General features: G+C 51.4%; 1 protein-coding gene across 2 annotated transcripts in view; it reads left to right on the top strand.

Moving 5' to 3' along the window:
• Window positions 1–6,017: 6,017 nt before the first annotated feature.
• Window positions 6,018–15,316, top strand: part of LOC135976354 (protein Smaug homolog 2-like) — a 21,722-nt gene continuing 12,423 nt past the window's right edge. Inside the window, exons 1-2 of one of the 2 annotated variants that reach the window (XM_065571567.1) lie at window positions 6,018–6,510; window positions 14,553–15,035. In XM_065571567.1, the coding sequence (XP_065427639.1) occupies window positions 6,315–6,510; window positions 14,553–15,035 (679 nt within the window). In that variant the 5' untranslated portion in view covers window positions 6,018–6,314. Of the gene's footprint in view, window positions 6,511–14,444; window positions 15,036–15,316 lie in introns of both variants that reach the window. The other variant, XM_065571566.1, reaches the window with a different exon arrangement.

The following is a 15,316-nucleotide window of genomic DNA, read 5'->3' as shown; positions in this document are numbered from 1 at the left end:
CATTGCAACTGGTGGTGCAGGCCAGGCAGAGCGGGGGATGTTCCTTTCTTCAGAGGAAGGCACAAGAAACCCTGTAGCAAGCCCTGACTGCTGTTGGGGGGACTAGATGGCTCTCCTCGGCGGTGGCAGCGGCTGGAATGCAGTTACGGGCAAGTTTTAAAGTCGATCGAGCGGGAGGGAGCCCTCGGAAGGACGCAGAGGGAGCGGTGACGGTGGGCTAGTAGGCCGAGGAAGACGGGAGGTCTGGTTTCTTGGAGTTCAAAGTCTTTGCTGAATGAGGCAAACGCAGAGGCTCTTCTGAAGCTGCAAGTGGATGCAGACGCACGCTTTGGCCGAGTTGCTCCTGTAGTGCAATCTCCCGCTGGGGTTCGGGGGCGGTTGTTTTGTACAGTATTTTAGCATAGTTGAAGAGGAAGGATGGCCTAGTGGTTATGGAGCAGGCCTGGGACCTGTTCCCTGCTCTGCTGAAGTGATCCTGTGTGACCATAAGTCACTCTCTGTGCCTGAGTTTCCTCTTCTGTAAAATGGGCATGCTAGCCCTGCCCCAGCTCACAGGGTGTAGGGAGGATGAGTCCATTGTGAGGTGGTCAGATGCCACGGTGACGGGGGCCATACAAGTAGAGGGATTGGATTTACAACATGCTGACATCCGTTGGAGACTGAATCCTCTGTTTATCTGTGGAGCAGGTACAGCCCCGGTAGTGGTAGGGGGAGCTTCCCCCTACACGCCGCCCCCTCCCGCTCATGTGCCTTAACCTTGTCCTGGAAAGGCCAGCTCTCGGCCTCCATGGTCCATTCAGATCTCGTCTTCCTGAGGCATCAGTCGCTTGTCTGTTGTGGTGTCTTTTGTGACAACCTGTCGGGTGCTGGTCTGAGACCCATCATGTTCATTTCAGAGAGGCAGTGTGAGCTAGTTGGTAGGGCACTGCACTGGGACCCAAGAGAGCTGGATTCTGTCCCCTGTTGAGTGACCTTGGGCAAGTCACTTCCCTCCTCCGTGCCTTGGTTTCCCCACTTTATGGGGGAAACGGAGGCACAATGCTCTAAAATACTTTGTGGTCTACAGATGAAAAGAGCTAGGTGGTATAATAGTAACTTCTCAAAGCAGGAGGTGGAGGGCGGTAGAACCGATTTCCAGATGGTGACTAGTCGGTCAATGGCGGGAGTTGCCAGCTCATAGATAATAGATCTTCAGGCCAGGATAACAGAAGCCGGTGTGAAATTCCTCCCTCTTCTCGGTGCCAGCCTGGGAACTAAGTTGCGACCGAGGAGCTAAAGCCGGTGGGGAAGCTTGCACCGGGTTAATATTTGAGGGTCAGACTCAGGAATCGGATAGCTGGAGGGATGCGATACCGAAGCCTCAACTCTCCAGAACGCTGGTTCTGATCCAGTCCAGGACTATCCCAAACCGGCTGCTGTGGTGGTGGCTGGGTGCCAGGCTAATTCCCAATGGGACGTGTCCGCATCACTGAACCCCCTGCTGCCTCTGATGCTAACTGGGGGGGGCCCCCTTAGGAGCAGCCTGAGACAGGCGCGGGTGGGTCAGGAGGTCTGGATTTCCAGCGGGAGCTGCTGGGGGTTGGCGCGTCTCGGGGGGCTGTAGAAATGCAAACCGCCGGCCTCCTCCAGTGGGGATGTGGCATGTGCTGCGCATCGGTCTGCTCAGCTGCGTGACATCCATCGCTGCTTGTGTCTCCCGGGTCTCCTCTGTAGCTTAAGCCGCTGGTGGCCAGCACTCCCTCCTAAGGTGTAATTACAGCGGGCTGCGTCACCGCTCCAGCAGACCGCTCCGGTCTCCTTACCTCCGGGAGCCTGCTTAGTTTGGCTCTAATGATAGCGTCCAGTGGGGAGAGACCCAGACAGCAGCTTCCCGTCCGTCGCTCTTCACACACACGCCTTTTCAGAAGGGTTTGACAGCAGCGTGCTTTAAAAATTGCTGCTTCTCCCTTCACTGCCATCCCCATCCCTCAGCTTGGCTGTGGCTAGCGCACGTGGACAGCAGTGCACAGGACGCTATTGTAACCTGGCTGCCTCCAGCGATGCTGACAGGAAACGGCACCCAGCCCAACGGGCAGAGGGGAAAACACTGGGACAAAGGATGCTTCATTCAACAGGGTCCAGGTGCAAGCTTCCACTTAGTGCATTAGCCCAGGACTTGGGCGTTCAAGTCCTACCTCCCCCACAGACTCCCTGTGTGACTTTGTGTCAGTTAGCCCCTCTGTGCCTCAGTTTCCCCATTGGTGCGTGGGGATAATAGCACTTCACTCATAGGCAGGCTTGGAGGGATTAGATTTTTAGCGGTAAACGTCGATTTCACTGCACTCCCAAACCCAGGAAAAACATTTTCCACTGATGCTCGAAATTGGCAGGCAGCATTTTTCTTACTTTGCCTAACTTATTAGAGTCAAAATCCAGTGATCAAGGCTTTTGAATTAGGCTCGTCACAAGCGAAAGAATAGTTTAAAAAAAAAATGGTAGGATTTGTTGATCTAAGGCTATTTACCTTTGAATGTTTTGACATGTGATGTTGACAGTTTGTGTTTCAGTGGTTTCTAAACCTTTGGCTTTTTGGATCTCAGCATCGACTGGCATTAAATATTTGTCTGATCCCACATTTCCAATTTCCCCAAATGGTGACAATTTAAATAGATAAAAATTGGGGCAGCGGATGCTTTAAAAAAATAAAACCTTTATAATCTGTTGAAATTTATAGAAAAATAAAATTGAGTTCTTCTTTAGGGCATAAATATTAGATTGAGAAACTGAGGTCCTACACTAACAGGGTCAATAGATTCCTTTGTATAGATCCAAGATATATTGATTGTCTTAGATGGCTGCAGAGACTGGCGCAATATAGAGGTGCTGAGTACCCGTGGAAAGGGATTTGCCCCTCCAAAGAAGTGCGATCTGGTTGCTCTTATTTTTATAAGGTCGTTGTCTCTGCGTCTGTCTGTAATCGCAGCCTGAGGAAACTGACCTATCTTACATCCGTATCTGAATGCCTCACAATCTTTAGGGTATTTATCCTCCTAACACACCTGTGAGGGAAGGCCTAGCACGGTACAGTCCCAGACTGGGATTCGCGGCCTGGTTCGGTGGCCTTGGATAAGTCACGTCCTCTCTCTGCCTCAGTTTCCCCATCTGTAGATGGGAATAATGGGACTGACCTCATTTGAAGCATTTTGAGATCGAGTGAGGAAAAGTGCTAGATATTGGTTGTCTCCCATTGCTGCCTCAGTTTCCTCAGCTGTACAGACTACGTGACTTGCCCCACGGTCGCACAGAGACTCTAGCAGAGCAGGGAATTGAACCCGGGTCTCCTGAGTGCCAAGTTGGCGCTCTAACCACTGGGCCATGCTTCCTCCAGGATCCAAAGGAGGCCAGGTGACAGGTGGTCCTAGTCTCTGAGCCTAATTCCCGTGCCTGTGCTGAGCATGGCAGTGTCTGAGACAGCCCGACAAGAACGTTGCGTTAGGCCCCGCACTGAATGAGGAGGCAAATGGAGAGAGTGCGGCATAAGGGTGACTCAACTCAGCTGATGGGGAATCAGGACTCCTGGGTTCTAGTCCCATCTCTCCCGCTGCCTAGCCTTTGGCTCCATGCCTCAGTTTCCCCATCTGTAAAATGGGGATAGTGCTCCTTTGTAAAGGTCTCTGATGTCTGCCAATGAAAAGCACTACAAAAGAGCTGGGATTTATGACTTATTTATTACTACCGTACCTGGCTTTCACACAGCAGGGTCTCAGCGGTTGGGGTGGGGGTTTAGAGAGAGGCATCCCGTTGAAATGGCCGGAGCAGCTGGAATCCAGGCTGTGACGCTGGGGCTAATGCCCCAGCGGTGCTGAGAAGCGCTATGGAATGGCCAACGAACACAAGGCGTCCGTAGCAGAGCTAGGATGAAGACGTGGGAGTTCTGATCCTTTGCTCTGAGCACTAGGCCGTGCTACTCACTGTGATCAAGGTAGCAGCATTGTACACTGGGACTTGTCCATATTAAAGAGAGGGGGCAGGCTGCAAGTTGCCTTGGCTGATTCCCAAGGGCTGCATTCTTGGTATGGTATGTCCTGCCTTGCCAAGTCGGAGCACGGTCCAGCCGTTTCAACGGCCCAATCAGGAAACCAGACGTCTCTCTCCAACAGTTGGTCTCTGTCCATCACCCCTAGACTCTGTTGGAAGAGCATCTCTGCTTTTCCTTTTGTTTTTTAAATACATCGAGGCAGAGCTAATCCCATTGCAGACAGAGCCAGCAAACATGCCTTCCGTGGTGCAGACACAGTCTATAAACCCTTAGACATAGCGCAGGGTGCTGTCTGAATGCTTTGTTGAGCTTCAGAAAGCCATAGCTTCAGACAGAAAATCGAGGTGTGCAAACAACACAGGAAAGTCAGAGGTCGCGGTAGCTCAGGAGTTCAAGATGTCTTGTGTGAGAATTCCACACCCGTTAGGCTATGAGAAGGGGAAAAAAAATCGGAGACAGTTACGTGGCTGGAATATGAAGCACCTGTTGTCCTTCCACTTAGCCAAAGCTGCTTCTCTTTCTCTTACAGCCTTCAGTGTTCAGCATTGTCAGTTCTGAAGTGCTGTAGCTGCAGAATGGCTGTGCCGCAGAGCTAATGTCACACACACACACACACACACACACACCACCACTGGAGCTAGTGTGCTTCTTCCCTGCCTTTGAGAGAACCAACCTCCTCCTCTCTCTCCCCCCCCCCCGCCCCACACACACACACACACACACACACAGAGAGACACATCCTGCTAAGAGAGAGTTCTTTCTCCACAATCTAGTTAATCCCCTCTTGGAGCAAAAAGGGCCAAGGAATTTTGGGTTCCTAGCTAGGCCCCTCTGGATTAGAAAGAAACTGCAACAAAAGGCTTGTTAAGTTCCCCTTGTGACGCTGATTTGTGCCCCGGATCCCCGTCTGCTAAACCAGAGAGTTAATGTGGGAGTGTCGTGGTAGGAGAAAATGGGTCTTTAATTGTTTGCTGAATAGGCGGTGAAAGCCAGTTTCCTTTTCAGCCCCCTTACTGCTGTCCCTCTCCTCTCTTATCCCTGCCTCTCTTGTGCAGTCCTGATCCTGGTATTGTGCTTGCGTGCCGGGAGCAGGTGAATCTCCAGGGACGCCAGTGACGCAAAATCTTGTTGGTTTAAAAGCAAAAGTTAAAAGTAGCTGTAGGTCCTTGTAGAATATCAATCCTAACGCATGCCCTGAAAATGCTCCCTTTTGAGGCTTTACAATTGGTCTACCTTGTCTGCTGTCCGGGCTCTACCGACATCCAGTGCCTGATGTTTAAGGTGAATCCCCTTCTCATCCAGCCAACTCAATCTAGTAACTTTCTCTTTGGGATCAAGTCACCCCTTTAGCTTAAAAATACCTATGCGGGGAACAAATATTTAACAGTGGGCTCTTTGGTCTAGCAGACAAAGGTCTAACGCAATCCAGTGGCTGGAAGTTGAAGCTAGACAACTTGAGATTGGAAATCAGGCATAAATTTTTAACAGCGAGAGTAGTTGACCCTTGGGATATTGTTCCAATGGTGGTCGTGGATTCTCCATCACCAACCATGTTTATATCAAGACTAGAGGTTTTTCTGAAAGCTCTGATCTAGGAATTATTTTGGGACAGGTCTCTGGCCGGTGTTATCCAGAGGTCAAACTAGGTGATCACAATGGTCCCTTTTAGCCTTGGAATCTGAATTGCACAATACCGTACATGGGGGAAACAGGGAAGAAAAGTGAATTCATCTCTCCCACCTGAGGTCTGATTTGCACCAACATAACTGGTCATAAAGCTGTCCAGATGCAATAGTTGACTCTCTCTGATCTCCTGTGGCGATGAGTTCCGCAGGTGGGCTTTCCGTTGGCTCAAGATACAGTCTGTTGCCTGTTTGGATGTGTAATCGTCCCACCTGTCTGCTGCTGTAAAGCAAGAGAGGCCTTAGACCTGGTTATAGAACAACGCAGGCTGTGCTCCGGGGTGGCCAATCTTTCTTAATCGATCTCGTATTTCTTTTTCCTTGCAGGGATCTCCAAGGCAGTCTGCTTAGAGGAGAGCCCTGCAAAAGGATCTAGACGGAGAAAGATCTTTTGGGACAGTCCCCCCATGTGATCCCAGCTTCACTGGCAGCAGATTTCGCAGATTGCATCCAGGTCGTGCCCTCCTCCACCCCCGGGCCAAACCGTAGGACTTAAAGCTGAAACCATGTGAGGGGGTTTCCCTTGCTCCCCCCTCTCTCCCCTGACCCCTTTCCCTCCCCTCCCCCAGCCCTTGGGCGTGTCGCTGCCGAGCCGCGTTGACGCGCCTGCCACCATGATGTTCCGGGATCAGGTGGGAATCCTGGCCGGCTGGTTCAAAGGCTGGAATGAATGTGAGCAGACGGTGGCTCTGCTCTCCCTCCTCAAGCGCGTCACTCGCACCCAAGCCCGCTTCCTGCAGCTGTGCCTGGAGCACTCGCTGGCCGACTGCACCGAGATCCACATCGTGGAGTCGGAGGCCAACAGCGCAGGTAAGTTCGGCGCAGCTTCGGGACGAGGCTGCTGTCGGTCCGGTGGAGCCGTTTGCCCCCCAGTCTGAGGTGGAGCAGGCTGAGATTAGCATCAGGAACGGGGTGGGTTTAGATCAGCGTAGTTTAATCTGACTCTCCCCTCTCTGAACTCTAAAATGAGTCCATTGTTGTGGTATGCGAGACTAACCATCTCTGAAATGCAGCCATGTCTGGGGCGAGACAGGGCAGCTGACAACAGCCTTGCAACAATGCTATACAGAGGTTTAGGGTGGAAAAGGAGGCATGCTATATCCATTAGGATTGTAAACCTCTTGGGTCAGGGGACCGTCTTTTTTATGTAGCATCTAGCACCATGGTGTCTGTAATTGGGGCTCCTAGGTGCTACCGTAATACAACTGTACAGCCCCTGGCGTAATGGGCTCCCAGTTGATGGCTGGGCACAACTGTCATACAAATGATGGTAATTTAGACTCTGTTAATCATCCTCCACCAAAGATTGAAATAGACAATTGGTTTATATAATCCAGCCCACCGGGAATCAGGGCAGCGTGCTTCCTAAGTACAATCCTCTCTCTGACCTAGTTCTAAACATTCCAGGAGCCGGGGCTCCTTTTTCCATGGGCGGAGAATGTTCCCCAGCTTCAACTCAGCCTCTGTTCCCTCTACTCCATTTCATCCCCTTTCTTCCTTGTCCCACCCCCAGCCACTCTCCTGCCTTTGCTATTCACATTCTTCGGATTCTTGGAGAGCAATTGCAGTGTATTGGAACTACTTAACTCTCCTCGCTGGTAGCAGCATGTGTCTCTTTGCACTTGATCACTTAAGCATCTTGGAAGCACAGACGTTTAAAGCTCTTTCAGGGTAGATCTGGCCTTAATGCAGATTTACTTGTAGGGTGATGCAGCGTTACTCAGCCTTCAGGCTGGCGACCCCTTATTCGAAGGCAAACATTTTCCTGAGCCTCTGATGCTTACTATAAAAGAATAAAATATATGTAACAATCCGTGATACTGCTAAGCCTGTATAACTTCTTTGTGTGTTTCGAGAGGTTGGTCGAAGAATGCTTGATCATGAAAAGGTCAGGATGTGCCAGAAATGGGGGAGTGAGATTTTCCTTGCTTTAGATGGTAATAAAACTTTTCAGCATCTCGTAACCCCTTGAAAGTTGTGGCCTTCCTGGTTGAGAGATGCCTGGTCTAAAGTCTTGTAGGCATCCATGTTCTCCCTTCCTCCTCCTCCCCCCCCGCAACTATGTTGGGGGGTGGGGAATAAACGTGAGGAAATCAAACTGTCTTAATCAAACTGGGGCAGATCTCATCATAGACACTTAAGGCATGTCTACATGGGGACCCTCAGGAAAATTAATCTGAATTAACCAAAAGGTGTAAACTTAGTGCCATCACTTTAGACCACTGGGTGGACACTCCCATTGTAAATTAAAGTGGCCTTAATTTGATTCAGTTTAATTCACTATGGAAGTGAATTATGAGAGTGAGGTTTTGGATTGAATTAAACTAATCTGAATTAAGGCCACTTTCATTCTTAATGAGTGCATCCACACGGGGTTTAGTGTAGTTTAACTAATCCACTTTGAATTTACATGTGTAGCTAACTTGGATTAATTTTTCCGAGTGTCCCCGTTGTAGACAAGCTCTTATTTCATTTTAAGCTCCGCTCACACAGATTTTTGTTTGTGTCACTGTCATTTAGGGGTGTGATGGTCTTGTTGTAGGTCGCCTTTTTACACCAATGTAGTCCCATGGAGGCAGTCCCTAGAATGGATGCTGTTATACTGGTCTCTAACTGGTATAGCATATTCCCATATGGAAAGCAGAATTAGCTATAGGGAGAACCCTATTAAATTCCGAGTCCATTGTGGTCAGTTTCCCAGTCGTAGGATTTTAAAAATGGTAAATTTCATGATGTCAGATATTTAAATCTGAAATGTTATGGTGGTGTAACTGCAGGGGGTCCTGACCTAACTGGGAACGCAGCAGCGCAGAAGTAAGGGTAGCATGCTATGGTATGGTATGGTATGACCACCCTCTTCTGTGCTGCTGCTGGCCGGGCGCCGCCGTCAGAGGTGGGCACTTGGCCAGCAGCTGCCGCTCTCTGGCCACCCAGCTCTGAAGGCTGTGCAGAAGTAAGGGTGGCAATACCACGACCCCTCTAGAATAACCTTGCATCATCCCCCCCCCCCCCATACGACCCTCTTCTGGCTCGGGACCCCCAGTTTGAGAAACGTTGGTCTCCCCCATAAAATCTGTATAATGTAGGGTAAAAGCACACACAAGACCAGCTTTCACGGGGGAGACCAGATTTCATGGTCCGTGACACCTTTTTCACGGCCGTGAATTTGGTAGGGTCCTAGCTATAGGCCAGGTCTGCTCGACAGACATCTGCCAGCCTAGCTACCTTAGTAAGCCCCAAAGTAGCTGCAGCTAGACCAGTAAAACTGCGGTTTTGTACCAGTGTAAGATGCACTTACGCTAGGACCGCTTTACTGCTTTAGCTACGCCAGCAAAGCACCCCTAACACACCTCTGGCCACAGTGGTAGAAAAACACGGATAACTGCATCCATCTGTGGGGAGGGAGGGGTGTCTCTGTGTGTGTACCACTGTCATTATACTGGTATATTTAAAGTGTGTGCAGACAAGCTCCAAGACACCTGAATGAGCCCAAGCTTGTGTAGCTGGTCCTAGCAAAGCGACTTAGTATTGCAACTAAGTGCCCTAAGGGCTTGTCTGCACTTCAGATCTGTGGGTGAGGGTGGTGACAGTCATAGCCTTAGTGCAGGTGCGGTTACACCAGCGTAAGGGGTTTTTCTTCCAGTACAACTTCTTCTGCTTTGCCAAAGCAAGGTACGCTATACCCGGATAACTCCTCCTAGGGTGGGGTCTTGTGTTTTTGCCACCCAGACTGGTAGCAATGGGGTGGAATCTGCCCTTTAAAGATCCTGGGGTATAGATATGAAGCAGGGGTGGCCAACCTTCTGACCCTGTGAGCCACATGCCGTAATCTTCAGAAGGTTGAGAGGCAGAAGACGGGCACAGCCTGTCCCGCCGGGTGGCATCTGCTGGGGCTAAAGCCCTGAGCTCCCCTTCCCTGCAGGGCAGAAGCCCCAAGCTCCCTCCCTAGTCTAGTAGATGGAGAATGGGGGGCTCCATGAGTTGTAGGCCTCGGTTTGGCCATGCCTAATATAAAGTATCAGCAAGACCCAACGTTTTTTCAGTCTTAATTTTGTGGCTAACTTGGTTAAAGGCTTTTCTGTGTGTGTGATTTATTTTGTATGAATTTTCCTAAAGAAACAATCAAACAACTACAAAAAGGTAAAGGACTTGCGGCTTGTATGTGTTACCAGATCCTGCCCCTGTCACAGGCTAGCCAATACGATGATGCCGATAGGTGACTTTACAACTTGTCAGAGCTGCAAGACCAGACAATGCAAAACCAGACAATATTACGCAGACATAACATGCTAGGGTGAGAGTGACAATAAAAAGACACACAAATAGGCAACAAAGGGAAGTGTGTGTGTGTGTGGGGGGGGTGTTGAAGAGGGAGGCGGAAAAAGCAGAGAGGTCAGATGAATGGCCGTCTGGTATTATTTGAGCTATCTCCACATTCTTGATCCAAACGAATCAAGAAACAGGGTCATAAGAACAACCAGACTGGGTCAGACCAAAGGTCCATCTAGCCCAGTATCTTGTCTTCCAACAGTGGCCAATGCAGGTGCTTCAGAGGGAACAAACAGAACAGGGAATCAAGTGATCCATCCCCTGTCGCCCATTCCAGCTGCTGGCAAACAGAGGCTAAGCACATCAAATTTCTTTGACTTCCTATCATTTCTCTCTACGTCGTTAAGCTGTTCTTTAACTCAATTCCCGCCCCCGAAATCAGCACTAGCAAAACTCTTTAGGACAGTTCAACATTGTTTCTATCTAGCTGAAGCAAAATACGTAATGCCGGCCATGGATGCATCATGGGAAAACTTCTCAGCCAAAAGTAATTAGCCATTTCCCTCTTTGGTAGCCAGTTTTCAAAGCAAAGTAAAACTTGACCGTCTAAGGGGCCTCTTGTTTTGTTCCTGAAAGGGAATGATCTGAAGTGAAAGGACCGTTTGACTTAAAAACAAGTAATGAGTGAACTGCAAAAGCAACACGCTTTTTAAGCTGGGAAGAAGTGTCCAATTCGGAATGGGTCAGGCCTCAGAACAGACTAGATTTTAAAAAAAAATTCCTCCTATTCGGCATTTTTAAAGCAAGAGCTCTTGATTCAGCTAAAATTCCCCCTCTCGCTTGTGCCACGCTTCAGCTCGCATGTGAATTTTAACAGCCTTGTTCCAGAATTCCCCCATGAGGCGATTTGAGATTGGAAACGTGGCAAACCCTGTGCCGCATGGCACCCTTTTAGCCCCCAGCTGTCCTCTCTGGGTGAGGATGGTCCTTGGTCCCTCGATGAAGTAGCAAAGCAAATCTTGTCAAGTTTGCGCAGGGCCTGCCGGCAGCTTGCAGGAGACACTCGCTGAATCGTTGGCCTCAGCCTCTGTGGCCTGGCCTTTCCCTAAGCCTTAATTTCCAGGTTAAAAATAGCTCTGTGTGTGTGTGTGTGTGATGGGAGATGCCCCAGAGGTAACCGCTCTGTCCTTTCCAAGTGTGTCTCCTGCTCCCTTGCTTGCTCTGCTAGGGGCAGGCAGGGATGGGTCATAGCCCAGATTGGAGTGGCAGATGCGTGCTTGTTTCTACAGTCGCTCTGGCGATGTGTGGATCCCCCTAAATAAACCACGAAGGCGATAGATTCCAGATCCATTAATTGGACCACCCACCCTCCGGGGACTCGGGACTTAGGCCGAGCCAGTGCTTTTCATCCCGAGATATTTAAGCACCCTGCAAACGTATGGCTATCCCTGTTTTACAGATGGGGAAACTGAGGCGCGGGGCGAGGCAGTGACTTACCCTAGCGCTCTCAGCAAGTCAGTGGAAGAGCTAGGAATAGAACCCAGGAGTCCTGCCCCTCCAGACGTGTGTCATGCCCACACTGTCTCCCTTGCAGGGGACTCTCGAGAGCGGAGTAGCAGCACAAGATGTGGAAGGGGTCCCTGTGCAGGTGTGGGGGCACCCTTCTGTGTAGCAGGCCTGTCCTTCCACAGGTGTGGGAAGGATCTTTCCCTAGGAGGCCAAGAGGAAACAGCGGATAGAAGCTAAGATTTAAAGAATTAAGATTGCCGGGCCTGCATGTGCCGCTCCATGCAGCTTCCTTGGCAGATGGTATCTTCCATCCGACAGGCACGCGGTGAGCAGACCCTGCCCTTCCGGGGCTGTGGGCCCCCCTGCGCAGTTGGTGGGTAGCTCCAGGCCTGTAACTGTAACATTTGGGTGTCTGCCCGTGGTGGTGGCAGCATGTGCTGGAAGCTGTCTGCTCTGACTTTGTAGGGAAAGTTTCTCCCGAAGCCTCCCGTCCCCTTTCTCCGGCGGTGAATGTTCTTCAGTGCAGGGGGGGGGGGGGGGGCGGTGAAGTCGCTATTAAAGAACAAGAGATCCCAGTTCTGCAGCTTGCGCTGCCAGGGAAGAGTTGGCCAGAACCTCAAGCATCCAAATGCATTCCCCATGGCGTTGGGGAAATCGAGGCAGGGCAGTAAAGTGACCCCGCCACCCCTCAGTCCATACGCGGTCGGTTAGTAGCAGAGCTGGGATTAGCCCTGAGGTAGTGTTGAGGGAGTTGCATGTGCCCATCTGTTTGAGCTGCACAGACTGCGCTGACAGCACCACCAATGCAGCTGCTTCTGGGGTGGAGAGCAACGCGGACCAACAGTGGAGGTGGGAGAGGAAATTTTGCCTCAGGAGACCAGGGCAAACCCCCTGCTCCCTCAGAAAGTTCCCAAGGAGATATTCATGTCCAGGCAGAGTGGATAGGACCTTGGATCTCCTCTGACCCGAGACCCTCACACCCATCTTCCTGGAACGCTAGGGCACTATCTCTGAAGGCTGGGGGGGGGCTTGGTCATCTCTGTTGAGAGTTTGAACCCATGGCTGTTCCAAAGAGCCGGTAGCACCTGCTTGAGTTAAGCTTGGGTCTAGCTGACCATTGACCAGCTGACTTTCAGAGCTCCAAAATCCGCAGGCTGACTCGGATGGTCTTGAAACTTTCTGTGCCTCATGGGGGTCCGGCATAGCGTGACCGAGTCAAACCTGAGGTGGTTTGAGTGTGGGGTGCCTGAGATACAGCCCCCTCCCTTACAATTTTTCTTGCATGAGATCAACATTTGACATAAGAACGGCCCAGTATCCTGTCTTCCGACAGTGGCCAACACCAGATACTTCAGAGGGAATGAACAGAACAGGGCAGTTTCGAGTGATTCATCCCCTGTCGTCCACCCTGTTTCTGGCAGTTTAGGGACACCCGGAGCATGGGGTTGTGTCCCTGAGCATCTTGTCTAATAGCCATTGATGGACTGATCCTCCAGGAACTTATCTAGTTCTTTTTTGAACCCGGTTATTCTTTTCGCCTTCACAACATCCCCTGGCAAGGAGTTCCACAGGTTGACTGTGCGCTCGGTGAAGACCGGCTTCCTTTTGTTTGTTTTTAAACCTGCTGCCTGTTAACTTCATCTGGTGAAATTAATAACGGTTCTTGGGACTTTGTTTGCTCAGGCCTGTGGTTCAAACCAGAGGCGCCAAGTTCCTGGGGGGGTGCTTGACCCCTGCTCCACCCCAGGCCCTGCCCCTACTCCACCCCTTCCCCCAAGCCCCCACTCCTGCCCCCTCCCCCCCACTGCATCCTGCATGCCACTGAACAGCTGATCACAGCTGGTGGGAGACCTTGGGGGGGAGGAGCTGATTAGTGGGGCTGCCAGTGGGTGCTTAGCACCCACAATTCTTTTTCAGCCCCGGAGCACCCATGGAGTCGGTGCCTATGGGTCAAACTATGGCGCTGATCCTCCCTGAACCGATATCATCTGTTTAGGATTTTATTCCACTGCACACTGAGGTTGGGATAGCTGGCAAAGGAGAGGAAGGATAAATCCAATGGTTAGGCACTAACCTAAGACTTGGAGACCTAGGTTCAATTCCCAGCTCTGCCACAAACTCCCCGGGCAAGTCACTTTGCCGATGGCTGCCTCAGTTTCCCCATCTGTGCAATGTTGACAGTGGCCCTTCTCTGCCCCACTAAAGATTTTGAGGCGCTTGGATACAAGAGGCCAGATAAGGACTTAGGACTCGCTCCGGTTCACAAGCCCTTATGCTCTGTCTGCTGGCTGTGCACGTGGTGATTTCCCAATAACTGTACGGTTATTTACCTAATCCCTAAACGGTTGAGAAAGCTCTCTGCCAGGCTCCCTGTCCCTCAACTTCCCCTCCATACACCCATAACAAATACGTCCGCTTCAGCGTGGAGCACCCTCTCCCTTCAAAGGCCTCTCTTACCCTCCCCGCCCAGATCGATTCCTGTTCTTTAAGTTTCGCGCGCTGTCTGGGGGAAGGGAGTTCAAATCAGAGCCGTCCCGTTAGTTTTGGGCAGAGTGAGCTGGAGAATTCAGCAGGGAGAGGTGGCGTGGCCTAGTGGATAGAGCACTGGAGTTTAATCGCAGGTCTGATGAGCCCAGTTCTGCCGCTGACCTTGGTTAAGTCGCTGCCTTCCCCGTGCCTCGGTTTCCCCAGCTGTAAAATGGGAGAACTGAGACCACATTTGCCAAGTGCTTGGAGCTCTCTTTGTTGCTGGAAGTGGTGACATTTTGGGGGACACACAGACTGATTGCCTGGATTGCTTGAGATCACCGTGTCTAGGGTTGGGGTGTCCATTCCAGGTGTCTGGTTCTGGTAAGCCCCCTTGGTCACCCCACGCTGTGGCTTTCGGTAGGATACAAGTCTCCCTGCCTGAAGCTGTTGCTAGTGTTCCTACACACCTCTTCACTAGCTGTCTTGTTCCTCCCCAGAAGTGGCTGCATTGATTTCTCTGTGGCGAAAGCGACTGGAGGAAGGAGCAGGCTGGCTCCTGTTTGTTCCGGTTCTTCACCCCTCTCTGCCCTCTCTCCCCCAAACAGCTGTCATCAGCCAATGGCACCAGGAATCGAAGGACAAGGTGGTCTCCCTGCTCCTGTCTCACCTGCCCCTGCTGCAGCCTGGCAACACAGAAGCCAAGTCCGAATACATGAAGCTATTGCAGAAGGTCCTGGCCTACTCCATCGAGAGCAACCTGTTCATCGAGGAAAGCCGGCAGCTGCTGTCCTACGCCCTCATCCACCCGGCCACCACGCTGGACGATCGCAACTCCCTGGCCCTGTGGCTCAACCACCTCGAGGAACGCCTGTCTAGCGGCTACTCCGGCCAGGGCAGGGGCCGGCCCGACACTGCCTACCACTCGCGCCAGGGCTCGGACGAGTGGCAGGGCCCAGGGGACTCGGGCATGGGGGAGCTGGGACACGGCTGGCAGGAGAAGCTGCCCCGCGAAAACGGACACTTGCCTTTCCACTCCTCTAGCTCGGTGCCCTCGGCCATCAACAGCATCGGAAGCAATGCAAATGCAGGTACGGGGCGGGGTGGGGCCAGGATGGGGCGTGGGCAGTAGGTAGGCGCTTAGAGGCCAATATAATCTTATTGCCAGTCCGAGTTGGTCTAGCTTCAGCATCCAGCCATTGGATCGTGTTCGACCTTCCTCTGCGAGCTGGAAGAGCCCATGATCGAATGTTTGTTCCCCGCGTAGGTACGCCGTCTGGGATCAAGTCACCTCTTAACCTTTTCCTTAAGCTGCGTAGATTGAGTACCTTGAGTCTCACTCTGATTAGAAAACATGCCTTATTCTCATGGC

The sequence above is a fragment of the Chrysemys picta genome, chromosome 17 (genome assembly GCF_011386835.1).
Source record: "Chrysemys picta bellii isolate R12L10 chromosome 17, ASM1138683v2, whole genome shotgun sequence".
Classification (NCBI taxonomy): Eukaryota; Metazoa; Chordata; order Testudines; family Emydidae; genus Chrysemys; species Chrysemys picta.
This window is presented reverse-complemented; position numbering and strand designations above follow the sequence as displayed.